The following is a 24,241-nucleotide window of genomic DNA, read 5'->3' as shown; positions in this document are numbered from 1 at the left end:
GATTCCCTGCATACTCTGATCGCCGAAGGCGATCGGAGTGGGTGGGGGGATGCCGCCGCTTAGCGGCTATCATGTAGCGAGCCCTTGGCTCGCTACATGATTTAAAATAAAAAAAAATTAAAAAAATGTGCGGCGCTGCCTCCTTGCCGGATTTTTTAGACCGGCAAGGAGGTTAAAATAGTACCAGTTGCCTGACTCTCCTGGTGATCCTGTGTCTCTAATACTTTCAGCCGCAGCCCCTCAACAAGCATGCAGATCAGGTGCTCTGACTGAAGTCAGGCTGGATTAGCTGCATGCTTATTTCAGGTGTGTGATTCAGCCAACACTACAGCCAAAGAGATCAGCAGAACTGCCAGGCATCTGGTATTGTTTAAAAGGAAACATCCGTATCCCTCTCAGCTTAGGATCCTGTACTTCAGTCTTCCTGTACTGGAAACAATATTAGACTTGTATCTCTGCTGCTAAAGTTTTATTTCTTAGCTGTACTACACAAACAAATCATTATATCATAACCTTATTTTCACTTCAGATTCCCTTTAAAAGCTCAGCCAATGATACACAAAAAAACAAACAAACAAACAACAAAAAACAATTGAGAGGTTCACATAATTTTTTATGACAGTAAAACAATAATACGGAGACAGAAATCCCCTTTCCTCGTTTCATTCTGGACAAATGGGAGCTTCTAATATTCCCACATCTGAAGCTTACAGTAGGTAAATAACATTGGTATATAGAACTTTCCTGGAGTCTCTCATTCTTGATTGATATGTAAGAGGGTTAATTCTGGCTCAGATTTATACAAAGCAGCCATATCAGCGTGACATAAAATCTGGTTCATTCAGCTCCCAACAAAAACAAATAATTCACTTTCCAGCACCTTCTTTATAGAATTTGTTCAGATCTTGTGTATTTTGGCTTCTATTTACTCTTCAGGAAAGCCCTGGCTGCATGCGGCTGCAGAACCTGCCTGTAATATCTATTTGCATTGATATTACGCCTTTCAATGGAAAATATAAGAAGCGAATACAGGCAAGTTCTAAGATCAATACTATGGGCTCTATTCATAAAAGGCTTTGCGGTAAAAAAAATCTTGGAGGGAAAATACCGCATTCGGTATTTGAGACTTCAGTGTGCCAATTCATAAAAATGTTTACACTTGCGATCGAAGTTCGGGGATTTACCGAACTAAGCTGGCGGTGCTGCCTGAGTTGTTACATTTCCTCTGTGCAGAGACAGCGTTACAATAAAAGAGGCATCTCCAACTTCCCTTTAGATGTGCATTTTTTTTTAAAACTGCCTCTGCTTGCCCTGAATCTGCGCTGAATCTGTCTATTAGTCTTTTTAAACAATCTATTTCATTGCCACAGCTTAGAAGAACCTCAAGAAATGTTACACATGCAGGCTTTCTGATGTGAGAGTGAAATATATCTGAAAACAGGTACCCAAGAGGCTAAAAAACACAGCCTGGGTATTTAGGAAAGCTTTTTTTGTACTGCTCTCACTGCTGCTGCCTGGAGATCTGTCCCCATTAGCTTTGCTGTTATCCGCTCTCTTATCACCTCTTCAAAGCAAGCGGTATTCTCCGTCCCAATACCGCCTGCTCTAATCTTTATGAATTGACATTTAATGACATGTGTTGAGATAATCACCGCATAAGGCGGTAATTTACCTCACTGCTCGGGAATGTCAGCTTTTCATGCGGTAACAGGGTTTATGAATGGACATTTTGCTAAGTGCTCGGCAAAGTCAGCTGTTTTCTGCATTACCGCATTTGGGAATGCTTTATGAAGAGGCCTATATGTGCACATATTTATCTCACCATGTCACCTCAGTTCAAGGACATAAAGAGAAACTCCGACCAAGAATTGAACTTTATCCCAATCAGTAGCTGATACCCCCGTTGACATGAGAAATCTATTCCTTTTTACAAACAGACCATCAGGGGGCGCTGTATGGCTGATATTGTGGTGAAACCCCTCCCACAAGAAACTCTAAGGACCGTGGTACTCCTGGCAGTTTCCTGTCTGTAAACCATGTTGCATTGTGGGAAATAGCTGTTTACAGCTGTTTCCAACTGCCAAAAGAAAGCATGCAGCAGCTACATCACCTGCCAACAGTAAAAATGGCACCATGTAATAAATGTCAGAATGTAAATCAGGGATTTAAAAGATTTTTGCAACGGGCAAACTCTGACTAAATCATTTATACATAATTATTGTAAAAACTAAGCACTTTTTTATTACATTACTTTCACTGGAGTTCCTCTTTAAACGCTTGACAAACCGATGCACTAAGAAGCCTAAAAAAGTCCTCTGGATACTGTGTAATTATGCTTCCTTGTGCAAAAAAAATTAAATAAATAAAATAATAGACATAGTCTATCAAACATTTTTGGCCAAGACATTTCCCACACTCAACACAAGTGTCTGATAAGATGTGACTTACACTGACATTTCCCACAGTCAGAACATCAAAACTAGGGCTTTTTACAGTGTTTTTGCAGTTTCTCATGTTTGACAAGGTTTGCTTTCTTTGCAAAATGTTTCCCACACTTAGTACACATATGAGACTTCTCAACAGTGTGAGATCTTTTATGTCTGACAAGATTTGATTTATTTACAAAACATTTCCCACACTCAGCACATGAATAGGGCTTCTCACCAGTGTGAGATCTCTCATGTGTGACAAGGTCCGATTTAAACCGAAAACATTTCCCACAATTAGCACATGAATAGGGCTTCTCACCAGTGTGGGATTTCTCATGTTTGACAAGGATTGGTTTACTCCCAAAACATTTCCCACACTCAGCACACATATAGGGCTTCTCATTAGTGTGAGTTCTCTCATGCCCGACAAGAAGAGATTTACTGACAAAACCTTTCCCACACTCAGCACATGAATAGGGCTTCTCACCAGTGTGAGATCTTTCATGTGTGACAAGCTGTGATTTACGCCCAAAACCTTTCCCACAATCAGCACAAGAATAGGGCTTCTCAGCAATGTGAGATCTCTCATGTAAGACAAGATTTGATTTATGTCCAAAACATTTCCCACACTCAGCACATGAATAGGGCTTCTCACCAGTGTGAGATTTCTCATGATAGGCAAGTTGTGATTTACGTCCAAAACATTTCCCACACTCAGCACATGAATAGGGCTTCTCACCAGTGTGAGATCTCTCATGTGCAACAAGATGTGCTTTCCTTACAAAACATTTCCCACACTCAACACATGAATACGGCTTCTCACCAGTGTGAGATCGCTCATGAAGGACAAAACTTGTTTTATGCCCAAAACATTTCCCACACTCAGCACATGAATAGGGCTTCTCACCGGTGTGACATCTCTCATGTGTGACAAGTTGTGATTTATGTACAAAACATTTCCCACACTCAGCACAAGAATAGGGTTTTTCACCAGTGTGGGATCTCTCATGTGTGACAAGGTTTCCTTTAATTGAAAAGCATTTCCCACACTCAGCACATGAAAAGGGCTTCTCTCCAGTGTGACATCTCTCATGTATGACAAGATCTGATTTTGCCCAAAAATATTTCCCACACTCAGCACATGAATAGGGCTTCTCACCGCTGTGAGATCTCTCATGTGTGGCAAGTTTTGATTTCCATAGAAAACATTTCCCACACGTGGAACAGGAATAAGACCCTCCAGCAGGGGGAGAGCTGTGCTGGGTATGAGGCCCCCGATCAGGGTTAGACAGGTGAGGGGAGTCTGGGAGAATATTTGGGATCACCAGGATATCTGCAGGAGACTCTTGTCCAGTGAAATCATCATCCGTTGTACAGTCTGTGGATACAGAGAGGCGAGTCTCTGAGAGGTTCCTGATGCCGAGACTCCGCCCTGCAAATAGAGAAACATCATCACTTCCTGTTAGAGAATTCTGAGGGGAGGAACAATTATCATTAGGGAGGGTCAGTGAGCTGCTGATAACTCCAAGTTGGTGCAAAGTTTAAGCAGATTAGAAATTAGCATACAATTTGCACCATCTCAGAGTTATTGGCAAGTCACTGACCATCACTAGTTATCAGCCTGACATAGAACTGCAGAAGGTTGTGCTCATTACATGAGGCCAATCACATGACAATAACTTTGCCTTGCATGAACATTTTATGTAGCTTGGAATTCAGCCAATCCATTGCATTCTCTGACAAATGGGATTAGTTGCATACAATTTGCATTATATTTGCATACAAGTCAGAGGTATCTCATTGACCCTTCCTACAGCTAAAGCACTGGCCATGCATGGAAAAGCAGTAAATGGTAGAGCTTGATGAGACAATGGAAGTAATATGTGAAAGTGGCCATATATCAGGCGACTTGGTGGCCAATCGACCATCTCTAGGCGCACTCCACTCGCCATACACGCACGCCCTTCGTGGCTTCCTAGTAAGGGCCGTGTGTATGACGTCAGATGTCCTACACGCGGCCACGTTACTAGGCAACCACATGGCGCGTGTGTATGTCGTCAGACGTCATACAAGCAGCCACATTACTAGGCAACCACAGGGCGCGTGTGTATGTCATCAGATGTCACACAAGCGGCCGCGTTACTAGGCAACCACATATCTCGTGTGTATGTCGTCAGACATCATACACGCGGCCACGTTACTAGGCAACCACAGGGCGCGTGTGTATGTCGTCAGATGTCACACAAGCGTCCGCGTTACTAGGCAACCACATGGCACGTGTGTGTGGCAGTTGGAGTGCGCCCAGAGCCTGAGGGGACTAGCGGAATTGGCAGAAAGCTAATGTATACATTGTACCGGGAAACGGAGGGGCGGGAGGACATACATTATCATTAGAGGGACAGCGTTGGGGTGGCGATGTGATCGGAGGCGGCATCACAAGGCCGATTCCCAAGAGATTTCATGCTGAAACAGATCGGGAATCTGGTGTATGGGCAGCTGACAGATCTCTCTCTCATCGGATTCAATAAGAGAGAGATTTGTCTCTTGGTCAATCTGCCCATCATTGCTAGATGTATGGCTAGCTTTACTCCTGTGACACCAGACCTATATGTACTTATAGCAAGACATCTGTGTTATGTTTGTAGAGCAATGTGGTGTCACTTACACATTCTTATTACCGCTGTATCCTCGTGTCACTCATATGCCCCTTGTAATGTACCTTTATCTCTCTGTCTTGGCCTCAACTGTGCAAATAAGGACATTGGCCTCAATTCACTCAGCTTTATCAAACACTTTACTGAACGTTTGATAATTTACCCTAATGGGTAAAATCTCATTTTGAATTCACTAAGGTGTTATATATTTAACAAAATGTTTTATCGATAAAACGTTCAATAAATCTATAACACCTTAGTAAATTCAAAATTAGATTTTACCCATGAGGTAAATTATCAAACGTTCTGTAAAGTGTTTGATAAAGCTTAGTGAATTGAGGCCATTGTGACATTACACAACACAAAATAATAGGAGCTGTGAGGTGGAGGAATTATCCATTTATGTCATGGAGATCCCAAACCACTAATACTTCTGTAGCTGGATATAAATACACATATATACTCCTCTATATACAGCCATATTTCTCCTCTCATCCTTCTGTCCAATGAGGAACCACACTGCTGCACACTGGACAGGAGATCAGTGGGCGGTGGGGAGATCCCTGAAACCAGAAACTTTCACACATCATATTGCAGGAGTCTTAATGATGGTGACTCTGCAGGGAAAGGAGACCCCAGACAGATCCCCCCTCATCATATCCTGCTACCACTGCAGTTATGTACACACACTACATAACACTAAGTCACCCCTACTGTGACCAATCTGTGTACAGTAATGTACAGTGACCATTATCAGCTTATTACAGGCCGGTAACACTAAGTCACCCCTTCTGTGACCAATCTGTGTACAGTAATGTACAGGGACCATTATCAGCTTATTACAGGCTGGTAACACTAAGTCACCCTACTGTGACCAATTTGTGTACAGTAATGTACAGGGACCATTATCAGTTTATTACATGCCAGTAACACTAAGTCACCCCTACTGTGACCAATCTGTGTACAGTAATGTGCAGTGACCATTATCAGCTTATTACAGGCCAGTAACACTAAGTCACCCCTACTGTGACCAATCTGTGTACAGTAATGTACAGGGACCATTATCAGTTTATTACATGCCAGTAACACTAAGTCACCCCTACTGTGACCAATCTGTGTACAGTAATGTACTGTGACCATTATCAGCTTATTACAGGCCAGTACCACTAATTCACCCCTACTGTGACCAATCTGTGTACAGTAATGTACAGTGACAATTATCAGCTTATTACAGGACAGTAACACTAAGTCACTCCAACTGTGCCCAATCTGTGTACAGTAATGTACAATGACCATTATCAGCCTATTACAGGCCAGTAACACTAAGTCACCCCCTACTGTGACCAATCTGTGTACAGTAATGTACAGTGACCATTATCAGCTTATTACAGGCTGGTAACACTAAGTCACCCCTACTGAGACCAATCTGTGTATAGTAATGTACAGTGACCATTATCAGCTTATTACAGGCCGGTAAGACTAAGTCACCCCTACTGTGACCAATCTGTGTACAGTAATGTACTGTGACCATTATCAGCTTATTACAGGCCAGTAACACTAAGTCACCCCTACTGTGACTAATCTGCGTACAGTAATGTATAGTGACCATTATCATCTTATTATAGGCCAGTAACACTAAGTCACCCCTACTGTGACCAATCTGTGTACAGTAATGTACAGTGACCATTATCAGCTTATTACAGGCCAGTAACACTAAGTCACCCCTACTGAGACCAATCTGTGTACAGTAATGTACAGTGACCATTATCAGCTTATTACAGGCCAGTAACACTAAGTCACCCCTACTGTGACCAATGTGTGTACAGTAATGTACAGTGACCATTATCAGCTTATTACAGGCCAGTAACACTAAGTCACCCCTACTGAGACCAATCTGTGTACAGTAATGTACTGTGACCATTATCAGCTTATTACAGGCCAGTAACACTAAGTCACCCCTACTGTGACCAATCTGCGTACAGTAATGTATAGTGACCATTATCATCTTATTATAGGCCAGTAACACTAAGTCACCCCTACTGTGACCAATCTGTGTACAGTAATGTACAGTGACCATTATCAGCTTATTACAGGCCAGTAACACTAAGTCACCCCTACTGAGACCAATCTGTGTACAGTAATGTACAGTCACCATTATCAGCTTATTACAGGCCAGTAACACTAAGTCACCCCTACTGAGACCAATCTGTGTACAGTAATGTACAGTGACCATTATCCGCCTAATACAGGCCGGTAATCCTAAATGACAGAACAGAACTGGCCACTCCAAAGCATTCACAATGTCTGTACTGTTATTGTTAGTAAGCTGTCACCAAACACAATAAAAAAAGATAGTTTTAGATATCAAACATCTATCATGAATACATAACATAACTCCTAATATGGCCAGTCTGTGAGCAGTGACACTCACCTGTTCTGCCTTCTATAAGCAGATCCTCATCTATAGCTGTCCTCATCATGTCACCCCCCTCCAAAGACTGCTGATCACTCCTCACATAAGTCTCTTCTTCCTCTTTACTTGTCCTCATCATGTCCCCCTCCTCCACAGACTGCTGATCACTCCTCACATATGTCTCTTCTTCTTCCTCTTTCTTTATCTTCATCATGTCACCCTCCTCCATAGACTGCTGATCACTCCTCACATAAGTCTCTTCTTCCTCCTCTTTCTTTATCTTCATCATGTCACCCTCCTCCATAGACTGCTGATCACTCCTCACATACGGCTCTTCTTCCTCTTTACTTGTCCTCCTCATGTCACCCTCCTCCACAGACTGCTGATCACTCCTCACATAAGTCTCTTCTTCTTCCACTTTACTTGTCCTCATAATATCACCCTCCTCCATAGACTGCTGATCACTCCTCACATACGTCTCTTCTACTTCCTCTTTAATTGTCACCCTCATGACATCCTCCTCCACAGACTGCTGATCACTCCTCACATACGTCTCTTCTTTTTCCTCTTTAATTGTCCTCATCATGTCACCCTCCTCTATAGACTGCTGATCACCCCTCACATATGTCTCTTCTTCTTCCTCTTTAATTGTCCTCATCATGTCACCCTCCTCCATAGACTGCTGATCACCCCTCACATATGTCTCTTCTTCTTTCTCTTTAATTGTCCTCATCATGTCACTCTTCTCCATAGACTGCTGATCACTCCTCACATACGTCTCTTCTTCCTCTTTACTTGTCCTCCTCATGTCACCCTCCTCCACAGACTGCTGATCATTCCTCACATAAGTCTCTTCTTCTTCTACTTTACTTGTCCTCATAATATCACCCTCCTCCATAGACTGCTGATCACTCCTCACATACGTCTCTTCTTCTTCCTCTTTAATTGTCCTCATCATGTCACCCTCCTCCATAGACTTCTGATCACCCCTCACATATGTCTTTTCTTCTTCCTCTTTAATTGTCCTCATCATGTCACCCTCCTCCATAGACTGCTGATCACTCCTCACATTCTTGCTCTTTGAGCTCAGATCTCAGTTCTGAAAAAGATAACAGATTATAGCTGTAAGATATTAGCATTAATAAGCAGAACACAGAAAAGAACATAATTTGCTAGGGGCGATAATATCCCATAAGCTGTGCTCTCCTGCACATTCAGTACCACAGTCCTCTCTTCCAGTGTGCCTTGCTCATCATCTGGTGCTTCTCTCCTCCTCTCCATGCACACATTCCTGGGAGGTTACAGCAGTGCCGGCAGCGGTAGATGGATGAGGATGTGAGGAGAGAACAGGTGGAGACAGAGGGAGATAGGAGCAGAGGCCTGTAGCTAATTGGCTATAAATTCTAACTGAAATAGCAAACTGCTCCACTCAACCAATAACCTGCTGTGACTCTTGTATAACAAGGAATGTTTTGTGATCATCTCAGCAATAAGTATTTCCCCCTGTAAACGACAAACTGTAATACTGCCAGTACCTTAATGGGTTAACAATCTCATCACCAGCAGGGCTGTGGAGTCAGTGTAAAAATTCACCGACTCCGACTCAGTTTAGGATTCCACCGACTCCGACTCCTCCAATTTGCATATTACAATCTTGTTGATTGAAAGTATGTAACATGAAATTCGTCTCTTAACTGCCAATGCTTAGGAATTTTACAAGACAACTGAAGTGAGAAGGATATGTAGACTGCTATATTTATTCCCTTTAGACTAAAACTAGTTCTCGGTAAGAGTACTTGTAGAAGGTACAGACTGGAACAAAGAACATCTATCAGGCCCTAGGCAATGTAACTGTGGGTACATGTAAGAATGATGTGCAGGTACTCTGCAGGGGAATGAGGGGATTCTTCCTCTATTACACATTCTTCATGCACAATCTGAACCAGGTATATGGGTGATAGACAACACCTCTGTGGTCAATGTGTACAACATTCTCAGTGGATTCCCTGCAGCTCTGTGGGGAGTGCATATGTAGAGTATAGTACTACTGTGTAACAAAATAAACCTGAGACAGATGAAATTAAGGTTTTATACATACCTGGGGCTTCCTCCAGCCGCCTTCAGGATAATCAGTTCCTCGTTGTCCTCCTCCGCCACCTGGATCTTCTGCTATGAGTCCAGGTACTTGAGCCAGTCTGGTGTAGTGCGCATGCACACACTCCGCCGCCGGGAGCGTACTACACCTGCGCAGCACTATTGCGCAGGTGCAGAACGCTCCTGGCTGTGGAAGTGGCATGCGGCCGGACTGCTCTGACTGGCTGAATTACCGGGACTCATAGCAGAAGATCCAGATGGCGGAGGAGGACAGCGAGGGACTGAATGGCCTGAAGGGGGCTGGAGGAAGCCCCAGGTATGTATAAAACTTTCATTTTCATCCATCTCAGTTACCCTTTAATTTGTAGTCACCAAACCAAATTTTAACAACATAATAAATTATTTGATTTCATCAGCAAAGGGAGTGCATACATTTGCATAAACCAGCATCAATGCAGAATTATTTCCATCTCATTGACCATCTCTATTAGTGACACAGCTACACATCAGGCTTTATTCTTACAGCAGAGGTGTTATTTAGTATATCTAAGAGATTCCTGTGTACACATCATATATAAAGTCACAATCAGATATGTACATCTGACTTTAAAAATATGGGGACTGCTTTATTGAAGCAGCACAAATAAATAATTTTCATTGGTTTATTTCATTTTTGTGGACTAAGCACAGCTATTACTGTATATATACTGTATATATACACATTATTTATGATGACTATTATCTGAGAAATAAAACATTTTATCATATTTTCTATTTTAGTTACAGTTTAAATTCATTAGGAGTCTGTGCATTTTTTACCCAACACCAGAGCCCCCTGATGAGTCTGATCTTCTGAGGATGAAACGTGTAGGGCAGAGCTATTGGCAGAACATCTGACGTAGTGGATATGGGAGTGGCCTTGGCTGACGTGATGTATACAGGTGTATACAGGTGAGGATACAGGTGAGACACGCTATTGGCTGGCAAGTGATCTGAGCGGGAACCAGACCCCATGCAGTCCACCTATCATCGTTACTATTACACACACATCACCAGAATGTCAGTTGTGAGTGAGATTCATGTAATTTGCATTAAAACCTTGGATTTTCTGCTATACAGGTTGGCTTCTTCTGATTTATTAGTGGTAGCCTGGATTGAAGCCTGCTGGAAGAGGATGGATACTCTGACATGTAGATCCAGTGGGTGCTGGCTCTGTGTGTGAAATACTCACGTGTGCTTTTGCTGTCAGTGCTGGACTGGTGACTGATAACATATTAAGTTACTGGCTAGTTGCAGCTGGATATACTTATTGCTGGACTGCACTGGGGTGTTATACAAGAGCCAAAGCAGGATACTGAGTGAGCGCAGCAGTTTGCGATTTGCATTTAGTAATTTTGACCATTCAATATATAACAAGTATGTCCACCCCGACCTCTGATCTGCCCAATATATAACAAGTATGTCCACCCCGACCTCTGCTCTGCCCAATATATAACAAGTGTGTCCACCCCGACCTCTGCTCTGCCCAATATATAACAAGTATGTCCACCCCGACCTCTGCTCTGCCCAATATATAACAATTATGTCCACCCCGACCTCTGCTCTGCCCAATATATAACAAGTATGTCCACCCCGGCCTCTGCTCTACCCAATATATAACAAGTATGTCCACCCCGACCTCTGCTCTGGCCAATATATAACAAGTATGTCCACCCGACCTCTGCTCTGCCCAATATATAACAAGTATGTCCACCCTGACCTCTGCTCTGCCCAATATATAACAAGTATGGCCACCCCAACCTCTGCTCTGCCCAATATATAACAAGTATGTCCACCCCGACCTCTGCTCTGCCCAATATATAACAAGTATGCCCACCCCGACCTCTGCTCTGCCCAATATATAACAAGTGTGTCCATCCCAACCTCTGCTCTGCCCAATATATAACAAGCATGTCCACCCCGACCTCTACTCTGCCCAATATATAACAAGTATGTCCACCCCGACCACTGCTCTGCCCGATATATAACAAGTATGTCCACCCCGACCTCTGCTCTGCCTAATATATAACAAGTATGTCCACCCCGACCTCTGCTCTGCCCAATATATAACAAGTATGTCCACCCCGACCTCTGCTCTGCCCAATATATAACAAGTATGTCCACCCGACCTCTGCTCTGCCCAATATATAACAAGTATGTCCACCCCGACCTCTGCTCTGCCCAATATATAACAAGTATGACCACCCCGACCTCTGCTCTGCCCAATATATAACAAGTATGTCCACCCAACCTCTGTTCTGCCCAATATATAACAAGTATGTCCACCCCAACCTCTGCTCTGCCCAATATATAACAAGTATGTCCACCCGACCTCTGCTCTGCCCAATATATAACAAGTATGTCCACCCAACCTCTGTTCTGCCCAATATATAACAAGTATGTCCACCCCAACCTCTGCTCTGCCCAATATATAACAAGTATGTACACCCGACCTCTGCTCTGCCCAATATATAACAAGTATGTCCACCCCGACCTCTGCTCTGCCCAATATATAACAAGTATGTCCACCCCGACCTCTGCTCTGCCTAATATATAACAAGTATGTCCACCCGACCTCTGCTCTGCCCAATATATAACAAGTATGTCCACCCGACCTCTGCTCTGCCCAATATATAACAAGTATGTCCACCCCGACCTCTGCTCTGCCTAATATATAACAAGTATGTCCACCCGACCTCTGCTCTGCCCAATATATAACAAGTATGTCCACCCCGACCTCTGCTCTGCCCAATATATAACAAGTATGTCCACCCCAACCTCTGCTCTGCCCAATATATAACAAGTATGTCCACCCCGACCTCTGCCCTGCCCAATATATAACAAGCATGTCCACCCCGACCTCTGCTCTGCCCAATATATAACAAGTATGTCCACCCGACCTCTGCTCTGCCCAATATATAACAAGTATGTCCACCCCGACCTCTGCTCTGCCCAATATATAACAAGTATGTCCACCCCGACCTCTGCTCTGCCTAATATATAACAAGTATGTCCACCCGACCTCTGCTCTGCCCAATATATAACAAGTATGTCCACCCGACCTCTGCTCTGCCCAATATATAACAAGTATGTCCACCCCGACCTCTGCTCTGCCTAATATATAACAAGTATGTCCACCCGACCTCTGCTCTGCCCAATATATAACAAGTATGTCCACCCCGACCTCTGCTCTGCCCAATATATAACAAGTATGTCCACCCCAACCTCTGCTCTGCCCAATATATAACAAGTATGTCCACCCCGACCTCTGCTCTACCCAATATATAACAAGTATGTCCACCCCGACCTCTGCTCTGCCCAATATATAACAAGTATGACCACCCCGACCTCTGCTCTGCCCAATATATAACAAGTATGTCCACCCCGACCTCTGCTCTGCCCGATATATAACAAGTATGTCCACCCCGACCTCTGCCCTGCCCAATATATAACAAGCATGTCCACCCCGACCTCTGCTCTGCCCAATATATAACAAGTATGTCCACCCCGACCTCTGCTCTGCCTAATATATAACAAGTATGTCCACCCCGACCTCTGCTCTGCCCAATATATAACAAGTATGTCCACCCCGACCTCTGCTCTGCCCAATATATAACAAGTATGTCCACCCGACCTCTGCTCTGCCCAATATATAACAAGTATGTCCACCCCGACCTCTGCTCTGCCCAATATATAACAAGTATGACCACCCCGACCTCTGCTCTGCCCAATATATAACAAGTATGTCCACCCAACCTCTGTTCTGCCCAATATATAACAAGTATGTCCACCCCGACCTCTGCTCTGCCCAATATATAACAAGTATGTCCACCCCGACCTCTGCTCTGCCCAATATATAACAAGTATGTCCACCCCGACCTCTGCTCTGCCCAATATATAACAAGTATGTCCACCCCGACCTCTGCTCTGCCTAATATATAACAAGTATGTCCACCCGACCTCTGCTCTGCCCAATATATAACAAGTATGTCCACCCGACCTCTGCTCTGCCCAATATATAACAAGTATGTCCACCCCGACCTCTGCTCTGCCCAATATATAACAAGTATGTCCACCCCGACCTCTGCTCTGCCTAATATATAACAAGTATGTCCACCCGACCTCTGCTCTGCCTAATATATAACAAGTATGTCCACCCGACCTCTGCTCTGCCCAATATATAACAAGTATGGCCACCCCGACCTCTGCTCTGCCCAATATATGACAAGTATGGCCACCCAACCTCTGCTCCGCCCAATATATAACAAGTATATCCACCCCAACCTCTGCTCTGCCCAATATATAACAAGTATATCCACCCCGACCTCTGCTCTGCCCAATATATAACAAGTATGTCCACCCCGACCTCTGCTCTGCCCAATATATAACAAGTATGTCCACCCCGACCTCTGCTCTGCCCAATATATAACAAGTATGGCCACCCAACCTCTGCTCTGCCCAATATATAACAAGTATGGCCACCCCGACCTCTGCTCTGCCCAATATATAACAAGTATGTCCACCCCGACCTCTGCTCTGCCCAATATATAACAAGTATGTCCACCCCGACCTCTGCTCTGCCCAATATATAACAAGTATGTCCACCCGACCTCTGCTCTGCCCAATATATAACAAGTATGTCCACCCAACCTCTGTTCTGCCCAATATATAACAAGTATGCCCACCCCGACCTCTGCTCTGCTCAATATATAACAAGTGTGTCCACCCCGACCTCTGCTCTGCCCAATATATAACAAGTATGTCCACCCCGACCTCTGCTCTGCCCAATATATAACAAGTATGTCCACCCCGACCTCTGCTCTGCCCAATATATAACAAGTATGTCCACCCCGACCTCTGCTCTGCCCAATATATAACAAGTATGTCCACCCCGACCTCTGCTCTGCCCAATATATAACAAGTATGTCCGCCCCGACCTCTGCTCTGCCCAATATATAACAAGTATGTCCGCCCCGACCTCTGCTCTGCCCAATATATAACAAGTATGACCACCCCGACCTCTGCTCTGCCCAATATATAACAAGTATGACCACCCCGACCTCTGCTCTGCCCAATATATAACAAGTATGTCCACCCCGACCTCTGCTCTGCCCAATATATAACAAGTATGGCCACCCCGACCTCCACTCTGCCCAATATATAACAAGCATGTCCACCCCGACCTCTGCTCTGCCCAATATATAACAAGTATGTCCACCCCGACCTCTGCTCTGGCCAATATATAACAAGTATGTCCACCCGACCTCTGCTCTGCCCAATATATAACAAGTATGTCCACCCTGACCTCTGCTCTGCCCAATATATAACAAGTATGGCCACCCCGACCTCTGCTCTGCCCAATATATAACAAGTATGTCCACCCCGACCTCTGCTCTGCCCAATATATAACAAGTATGCCCACCCCGACCTCTGCTCTGCCCAATATATAACAAGTGTGTCCATCCCAACCTCTGCTCTGCCCAATATATAACAAGCATGTCCACCCCGACCTCTACTCTGCCCAATATATAACAAGTATGTCCACCCCGACCACTGCTCTGCCCGATATATAACAAGTATGTCCACCCCGACCTCTGCTCTGCCTAATATATAACAAGTATGTCCACCCCGACCTCTGCTCTGCCCAATATATAACAAGTATGTCCACCCCGACCTCTGCTCTGCCCAATATATAACAAGTATGTCCACCCGACCTCTGCTCTGCCCAATATATAACAAGTATGTCCACCCCGACCTCTGCTCTGCCCAATATATAACAAGTATGACCACCCCGACCTCTGCTCTGCCCAATATATAACAAGTATGTCCACCCAACCTCTGTTCTGCCCAATATATAACAAGTATGTCCACCCCAACCTCTGCTCTGCCCAATATATAACAAGTATGTCCACCCGACCTCTGCTCTGCCCAATATATAACAAGTATGTCCACCCAACCTCTGTTCTGCCCAATATATAACAAGTATGTCCACCCCAACCTCTGCTCTGCCCAATATATAACAAGTATGTACACCCGACCTCTGCTCTGCCCAATATATAACAAGTATGTCCACCCCGACCTCTGCTCTGCCCAATATATAACAAGTATGTCCACCCCGACCTCTGCTCTGCCTAATATATAACAAGTATGTCCACCCGACCTCTGCTCTGCCCAATATATAACAAGTATGTCCACCCGACCTCTGCTCTGCCCAATATATAACAAGTATGTCCACCCCGACCTCTGCTCTGCCTAATATATAACAAGTATGTCCACCCGACCTCTGCTCTGCCCAATATATAACAAGTATGTCCACCCCGACCTCTGCTCTGCCCAATATATAACAAGTATGTCCACCCCAACCTCTGCTCTGCCCAATATATAACAAGTATGTCCACCCCGACCTCTGCCCTGCCCAATATATAACAAGCATGTCCACCCCGACCTCTGCTCTGCCCAATATATAACAAGTATGTCCACCCGACCTCTGCTCTGCCCAATATATAACAAGTATGTCCACCCCGACCTCTGCTCTGCCCAATATATAACAAGTATGTCCACCCCGACCTCTGCTCTGCCTAATATATAACAAGTATGTCCACCCGACCTCTGCTCTGCCCAATATATAACAAGTATGTCCACCCGACCTCTGCTCTGCCCAATATATAACAAGTATGTCCACCCCGACCTCTGCTCTGCCTAATATATAACAAGTATGTCCACCCGACCTCTGCTCTGCCCAATATATAACAAGTATGTCCACCCGACCTCTGCTCTGCCCAATATATAACAAGTATGTCCACCCCAACCTCTGCTCTGCCCAATATATAACAAGTATGTCCACCCCGACCTCTGCTCTACCCAATATATAACAAGTATGTCCACCCCGACCTCTGCTCTGCCCAATATATAACAAGTATGACCACCCCGACCTCTGCTCTGCCCAATATATAACAAGTATGTCCACCCCGACCTCTGCTCTGCCCGATATATAACAAGTATGTCCACCCCGACCTCTGCCCTGCCCAATATATAACAAGCATGTCCACCCCGACCTCTGCTCTGCCCAATATATAACAAGTATGTCCACCCCGACCTCTGCTCTGCCTAATATATAACAAGTATGTCCACCCCGACCTCTGCTCTGCCCAATATATAACAAGTATGTCCACCCCGACCTCTGCTCTGCCCAATATATAACAAGTATGTCCACCCGACCTCTGCTCTGCCCAATATATAACAAGTATGTCCACCCCGACCTCTGCTCTGCCCAATATATAACAAGTATGACCACCCCGACCTCTGCTCTGCCCAATATATAACAAGTATGTCCACCCAACCTCTGTTCTGCCCAATATATAACAAGTATGTCCACCCCGACCTCTGCTCTGCCCAATATATAACAAGTATGTCCACCCCGACCTCTGCTCTGCCCAATATATAACAAGTATGTCCACCCCGACCTCTGCTCTGCCCAATATATAACAAGTATGTCCACCCCGACCTCTGCTCTGCCTAATATATAACAAGTATGTCCACCCGACCTCTGCTCTGCCCAATATATAACAAGTATGTCCACCCGACCTCTGCTCTGCCCAATATATAACAAGTATGTCCACCCCGACCTCTGCTCTGCCCAATATATAACAAGTATGTCCACCCCGACCTCTGCTCTGCCTAATATATAACAAGTATGTCCACCCGACCTCTGCTCTGCCTAATATATAACAAGTATGTCCACCCGACCTCTGCTCTGCCCAATATATAACAAGTATGGCCACCCCGACCTCTGCTCTGCCCAATATATGACAAGTATGGCCACCCAACCTCTGCTCCGCCCAATATATAACAAGTATATCCACCCCAACCTCTGCTCTGCCCAATATATAACAAGTATATCCACCCCGACCTCTGCTCTGCCCAATATATAACAAGTATGTCCACCCCGACCTCTGCTCTGCCCAATATATAACAAGTATGTCCACCCCGACCTCTGCTCTGCCCAATATATAACAAGTATGGCCACCCAACCTCTGCTCTGCCCAATATATAACAAGTATGGCCACCCCGACCTCTGCTCTGCCCAATATATAACAAGTATGTCCACCCCGACCTCTGCTCTGCCCAATATATAACAAGTATGTCCACCCGACCTCTGCTCTGCCCAATATATAACAAGTATGTCCACCCAACCTCTGTTCTGCCCAATATATAACAAGTATGCCCACCCCGACCTCTGCTCTGCTCAATATATAACAAGTGTGTCCACCCCGACCTCTGCTCTGCCCAATATATAACAAGTATGTCCACCCCGACCTCTGCTCTGCCCAATATATAACAAGTATGTCCACCCCGACCTCTGCTCTGCCCAATATATAACAAGTATGTCCACCCCGACCTCTGCTCTGCCCAATATATAACAAGTATGTCCACCCCGACCTCTGCTCTGCCCAATATATAACAAGTATGTCCGCCCCGACCTCTGCTCTGCCCAATATATAACAAGTATGTCCGCCCCGACCTCTGCTCTGCCCAATATATAACAAGTATGACCACCCCGACCTCTGCTCTGCCCAATATATAACAAGTATGACCACCCCGACCTCTGCTCTGCCCAATATATAACAAGTATGTCCACCCCGACCTCTGCTCTGCCCAATATATAACAAGTATGGCCACCCCGACCTCCACTCTGCCCAATATATAACAAGCATGTCCACCCCGACCTCTGCTCTGCCCAATATATAACAAGTATGACCACCCCGACCTCTGCTCTGCCCAATATATAACAAGTATGTCCACCCCGACCTCTGCTCTGCCCAATATATAACAAGTATGTCCACCCCGACCTCTGCTCTGCCCAATATATAACAAGTATGACCACCCCGACCTCTGCTCTGCCCAATATATAACAAGTATGACCACCCCGACCTCTTCTCTGCCCAATATATAACAAGTATGTCCACCCCGACCTCTGCTCTGCCCAATATATAACAAGTATGGCCACCCCGACCTCCACTCTGCCCAATATATAACAAGTATGACCACCCCGACCTCTGCTCTGCCCAATATATAACAAGTATGACCACCCCGACCTCTGCTCTGCCCAATATATAACAAGTATGTCCACCCTGACCTCTGCTCTGCCCGATATATAACAAGTATGTCCACCCTGACCTCTGCTCTGCCCAATATATAACAAGTATGCCCACCCCGACCTCTGCTCTGCCCAATATATAACAAGTGTGTCCACCCCGACCTCTGCTCTGCCCAATATATAACAAGTATGACCACCCCGACCTCTGCTCTGCCCAATATATAACAAGTATGTCCACTCACACCTCTGCTCTGCCCAATATACAACAAGTATGTCCACCCCAACCTCTGCTCTGCCCAATACATAACAAATATATCCACCCCGACCTCTGCTCTGCCCAATATATAACAAGTATGTCCACCCCGACCTCTGCTCTGCCCAATATATAACAAGTATGTCCACCCCGACCTCTGCCCTGCCCAATATATAACAAGTATGTCCACCCCAACCTCTGCCCTGCCCAATATATAACAAGTATGTCCACTCACACCTCTGCTCTGCCCAATATACAACAAGTATGTCCACCCCAACCTCTGCTCTGCCCAATACATAACAAATATATCCACCCCGACCTCTGCTCTGCCCAATATATAACAAGTATGTCCACCCCGACCTCTGCTATGCCCAATATATAACAAGTATGTCCACCCCAACCTCTGCTCTACCCAATATATAACAAGTATGTCCACCCCGACCTCTGCTCTGCCTAATATATAACAAGTATGTCCACCCTGACCTCTGCTCTGCCCAATATATAACAAGTATGTCCACCCCGACCTCTGCTCTGCCCAATATATAACAAGTATGTCCACCCCGACCTCTGCCCTGCCCAATATATAACAAGTATGTCCACCCCGACCTCTGCTCTGTCCAATATATAACAAGTATGTCCACTCCGACCTCTGCTCTGCCCAATATATAACAAGTATGTCCACCCCGACCTCTGCTCTGCCCAATATATAACAAGTATGTCCTCCCCGACCTCTGCTCTGCTCAATATATAACAAGTATGTCCACCCCGACCTCTGCTCTGCCCAATATATTTATTTATTTATTATTATTTATTTATTTATTGTATTTATAAAGCGCCAACATATTACGCAGCGCTGAACATTAATTTAGGTTACAGACAATATTTAGGGGTGACATATAGCAATATGACAATACAGGAATAATAGAAAACCAGATCACACGGCACAGTATGAGTGCCAGGTAATGCTTAGTCATTGGATTGAGCATGTAGATTAGGCAAGTTAGGTTCACTCAGATGCATAGCATGGGTTCACAGTAATGGAGGTGCATGATCAGGTAGGACACAAAAGGAGGAGGACCCTGCCCAAAGGCTTACAATCTTGAGGGAGAAGTAAGGACACGAACGGTAGGGGACCAGAGTTCAGCTGTAGGTTTAGAGCACTTGTGAGGGGTAGTAGGCCAGAGTGAAAAGGTGAGTTTTGAGGGCTTTCTTGAAGATGTTGAAGGAGGGGGCTGCCCTAATGGGTGGAGGTAGGGAGTTCCATAGTGTTGGAGCAGCTCTTGAGAAGTCCTGGAGGCGTGCATGGGACTGGATGATGCGGGGGGCGGTTAGGCGAAGTTCATTGGAAGAGCGGAGTGAGCAGCTAGGTGTGTACCTCTGAGTAAGATCGGAAATGTAGGTTGGACAAGTTTTGTGGACAGATTTGTAGGTCAGACACAGTATCTTGAATTTGATTCTGGACTGGATAGGAAGCCAGTGGAGGGATTCTAGGAGGGGATCTGCCGTGGTGGAGAGATGGGAACAGTGGATAATTCTGGCTGCCGCATTCATGATGGACTGCAGTGGGGCTGTTCGGGTCATAGGGAGACCAGACAGCAGGGCATTGCAGTAGTCAAGGCGGGAAATTATGAGGGCATGGATGAGGAGTTTGGTGGTGGCAGAGGTCAGGAAAGGGCGAATCTTACAGATGTTACGAAGGTGGAAGTTGCAGGACTTTGTGAGGTTTTGGATGTGGGAAGTGAAGGAGAGTGCGGAGTCCAGGGTGACACCCAGACAACGGGCTTGAGAGGTAGGGCGAATGGTAGTGTGGTTAACAGTGACATGCACATCTGGGAGGTTCGTGGATGGCTGGGGTGGGAAGATCATAAATTCCGTTTTGTCTAGATTTAGTTTCAGGAACCTAGCGGACATCCAGGAGGAGATGGCTGATAGGCAGGAGGAGACCTTGTCCATGGTAGTGGTGGATATGTCAGGGGTGTGGAGGTAGATCTGGGTGTCATCTGCATACAGATGGAGGATGTGTATAGCGTGAACAGTAGGGGGCCAAGGACGGAACCTTGGGGGACTCCCACCGAGAGGTGGTTGGGGGTGGACGAGGACTCATTGAAGGCGGTCGTGAAGGAGCGGTTGGAGAGGTAGGATGAAAGCCAGGACAGGGCGAGATCGTGAATGCCCAAGGACTGGAGGGACTGGAGGAGTAGGGGATGATCTACTGTGTCAAAAGCTGCTGAAAGGTCAAGGAGGAGGAGAATGGAGTATTTACCTTCAGCTTTAGCTAAGGCAAGGTCATTGACCACTTTGGTGAGAGCAGTTTCGGTTGAGTGGGCAGGCCGAAATCCAGATTGCAGTGGGTCTAGGAGTGAGTTGGCATTGAGGTACTGGGTCAGGCGTTTGTGAACCAGCCGTTCCAGGAGTTTTGAGGCATAGGGGAGGAGGGAGATAGGACGGTAGTTAGAGGGTAGCGAGGGGTCGAGGGAGGGTTTCTTGAGCAGGGGTAGTACAGTGGCCTGCTTGAAGTCTGAGGGGAAGGTGCCTGTGGATAGGGAGAGGTTGAACAGGGTAGTGAGGACTGGGGCCAATTCCGTGAAGTGAGGCTGGAGTAAATCAGAAGGGATGGGGTCAAGGGGCGAAGTAGTGGTATGGGAAGTCTGCAGTAGGTGGTTGACTTCCTCGGTGGTAGTAGGAGTGAAGGATGTGAGGGGAGAATAGGGTGGAGGAGGAGCTGGTTGGGAGGGGGTGGGAGGTGAAGATTGGAGATTGGATATTTCTTAGCGGATGGAGACAATTTTGTTGGTGAAGTGGGTGGCTAAATCTGTGGCAGAGAGGGAGGAAACGGAGGGTGGGGGGGTGGGTAAGCAGGGAGTTGAAAGTGGCAAAAAGACGCCGGGGATTGGAAGCTTGTGCTATAACAAGTATGTCCACCCCGACCCCTGCTCTGCCCAATATATAACAAGTATGTCCACCCCGACCTCTGCTCTACCCAATATATAACAAGTATGTCCACCCTGACCTCTGCTCTGCCCAATATATAACAAGTATGTCCACCCCGACCTCTGCTCTGCCCAATATATAACAAGTATGTCCACCCCTACCTCTGCTCTGCCAAATATATAACAAGTATGTTCACCCCGACCTCTGCTCTGTCCAATATATAACAAGTATGTCCACCCCGACCTCTGCTCTGCCCAATATATAACAAGTGTGACTACCCCGACCTCTGCTCTGCCCAATATATAACAAGTATGTCCACCCCGACCTCTGCTCTGCCCAATATATAACAAGTATGTCCACCCCGACCTCTGCTCTGCCCAATATATAACAAGTATGTCCACCCCGACCTCTGCTCTGCCCAATATATAACAAGTATGTCCACCCCGACCTCTGTACTGCCCAATATATAGCAAAAATCACACAATCACCTCTTCCAGCTGTCTGTTCTCTCTATTTCCTGCAACTTCTCCCGCTGTTACATCATTTCCTTTCTGTGTTACATCAGTTCCTTTGTGTAATACTTCCATCTAGTGGTGAGTATACTAACTGCAGCCTCTATTTGTGGCATCACCTGCATCTTGCCATCTAAAATTATTCTTCTCGTTATTATTATTGTTGCAACGTAAATGACACACACACACACACACACACACGCACGCACGCACGCACGCACGCACACGTTACATAAAGCTAAGAATATGATGCTCGAAATGTACATTTTACACCAGATCACATCAAAACCATCTTAGGCAATCTCTGCTTATCCGGGAAGGAAGCACACAAAGCTGTATTCCTCATTATGTCCCAATGGACTCCTACTTTGTACCCCATGGATCCCTTTCCCTTCAGCTTTGAGTAGTTTGCTGGTAATGTCTCCTCCTCCAATATCCTGCCTGATGTGGTGTACACGGCCTTTCAGGAAACTCTTATGCAGGGGCATAGCAATAGGGGGTGCAGAGGTTGCAACCGCATCGGGGACCCTGGGCCAGAGGGGCCCAAAGGTCCCGCCCTCAACTTCAGTATTAGCTCACTATTGGTCCAGTGCTCATAATAATTCCTTCTATAGATACTTTGAATAGTGGTAATCATTAACAAACTGTTCCCCATCCCCTTCCTGCACCTCTGACACTGCAGTTGCCATTGGCAGGTTTTGGTGCACCGTATCAATTGTTATGTATAGAGTGCTTGGGGGGCAGCATTGGGAAACTTGCATTGGGGCCCACAGCTCCTTATCTATGCCAATGCTCTTATACCCCAAAAATGCATGTGCTGCTATTGTTGTGACTGACTTTCCTTGTTCCAAGCACATTTTTTGCAAGATTCATAGTTGATACATATTTTATAAGCAAGTCCTTAACTGGTTCCTGATTTGCCCAACATATTGTTTCTCACATGGGCATTGCAATATGAAAATTACAGATGTTGTCTTGCAATTGATATAGTCTCTGATATTGAATATCCTATGATTGGCAGCACTCCTGACCTCTCTATTAGGTTGCATATATGTACATTTGTACAGGAAGAACAAGTGATCGATTATGCGGTATCACTCCAAAATGTGGTGGTCTCTTGGCACCAAACAACCTTGCGCTCCCACCACCTAAGCAGGGACATCGCTAGCCCCAAAGATCAGTGGCACGTGCCACGGATGTATTCTGGGGTGCCTCGGATGTCCCCCAGGCAGAGTCAGGCAGCGGGTGGCAGAACACCTCCAGTCACTTGGTCTCCAGATTCTGCAGACATATTGGGCCATATGTGATTAAAGGGGAACTTCAGCCTAAACAAACATACTGTCATTAAGTTATGTTATGTTATGTTAATTAGAATAGATAGGTAATATAATTTTTTACCCACCCTGTTTTAAAAGAACAGGCAAATGTTTGTGATTCATGGGGGCTGCCATCTTTGTCATGGGGGCAGCCATCTTTTTGGTTGAAAGGAGGTGACAGGGAGCATAAGACACAGTTCCAACTGTCCTGTGTCCTGATCATCCCTCCCAGCTGCGTGCGCGAAGCTTCAAATGTCAAATTCAAATTGTAAAAAAAAAAAATTGCACCAAAACAGCAGAACGAGAACAACATCATCAGAAATCCCATCATGCTTTGCACAGCATCAGGGGAAAAATGCCCGGGCAGTTTTCTTCTGTGCAGCTAAAAATGAGGCTTGTATAAGAGAAACAAAGTTCTGATGCTGTGAAACTGTTAAAGAAACTCCAGGCCTTTTAAGTGCTGCTGAGTAGTTTTTTAGTCTGGAGGTTCACTTAAACTTTTT

At 45.5% G+C, this 24,241-nt stretch overlaps 1 protein-coding gene across 1 annotated transcript; it reads right to left on the bottom strand.

The window, feature by feature from the left end:
• Positions 1-606: 606 nt before the first annotated feature.
• On the bottom strand, positions 607-22,452 carry LOC137535465 (zinc finger protein 182-like). Its single transcript, XM_068257297.1, has 3 exons — positions 22,399-22,452; positions 7,515-8,595; positions 607-3,861 (listed from the first exon to the last, which is right to left on the bottom strand). The coding sequence occupies exons 2-3, from the start codon at positions 8,542-8,544 to the stop codon at positions 2,480-2,482; spliced, it is 2,412 nt and encodes an 803-aa protein (XP_068113398.1). The 5' UTR covers positions 8,545-8,595; positions 22,399-22,452; the 3' UTR covers positions 607-2,479.
• Positions 22,453-24,241: the final 1,789 nt, after the last annotated feature.

The sequence above is a fragment of the Hyperolius riggenbachi genome, chromosome 10, assembly GCF_040937935.1.
Source record: "Hyperolius riggenbachi isolate aHypRig1 chromosome 10, aHypRig1.pri, whole genome shotgun sequence".
Classification (NCBI taxonomy): domain Eukaryota; kingdom Metazoa; phylum Chordata; class Amphibia; order Anura; family Hyperoliidae; genus Hyperolius; species Hyperolius riggenbachi.
This window is presented reverse-complemented; position numbering and strand designations above follow the sequence as displayed.

Coding starts and splice junctions, on each gene's coding strand:
- LOC137535465 (XM_068257297.1), bottom strand. CDS start 8,544: ATGGAGGAGGGTGACATGATGAGGACAATTAAAGAGGAAGAAGAAAAG. Junction 3,862..7,514: donor GCTTATAGAAGGCAGAACAG/GTGAGTGTCACT, acceptor CTCTATTTGCAG/GGCGGAGTCTCGGCATCAGG.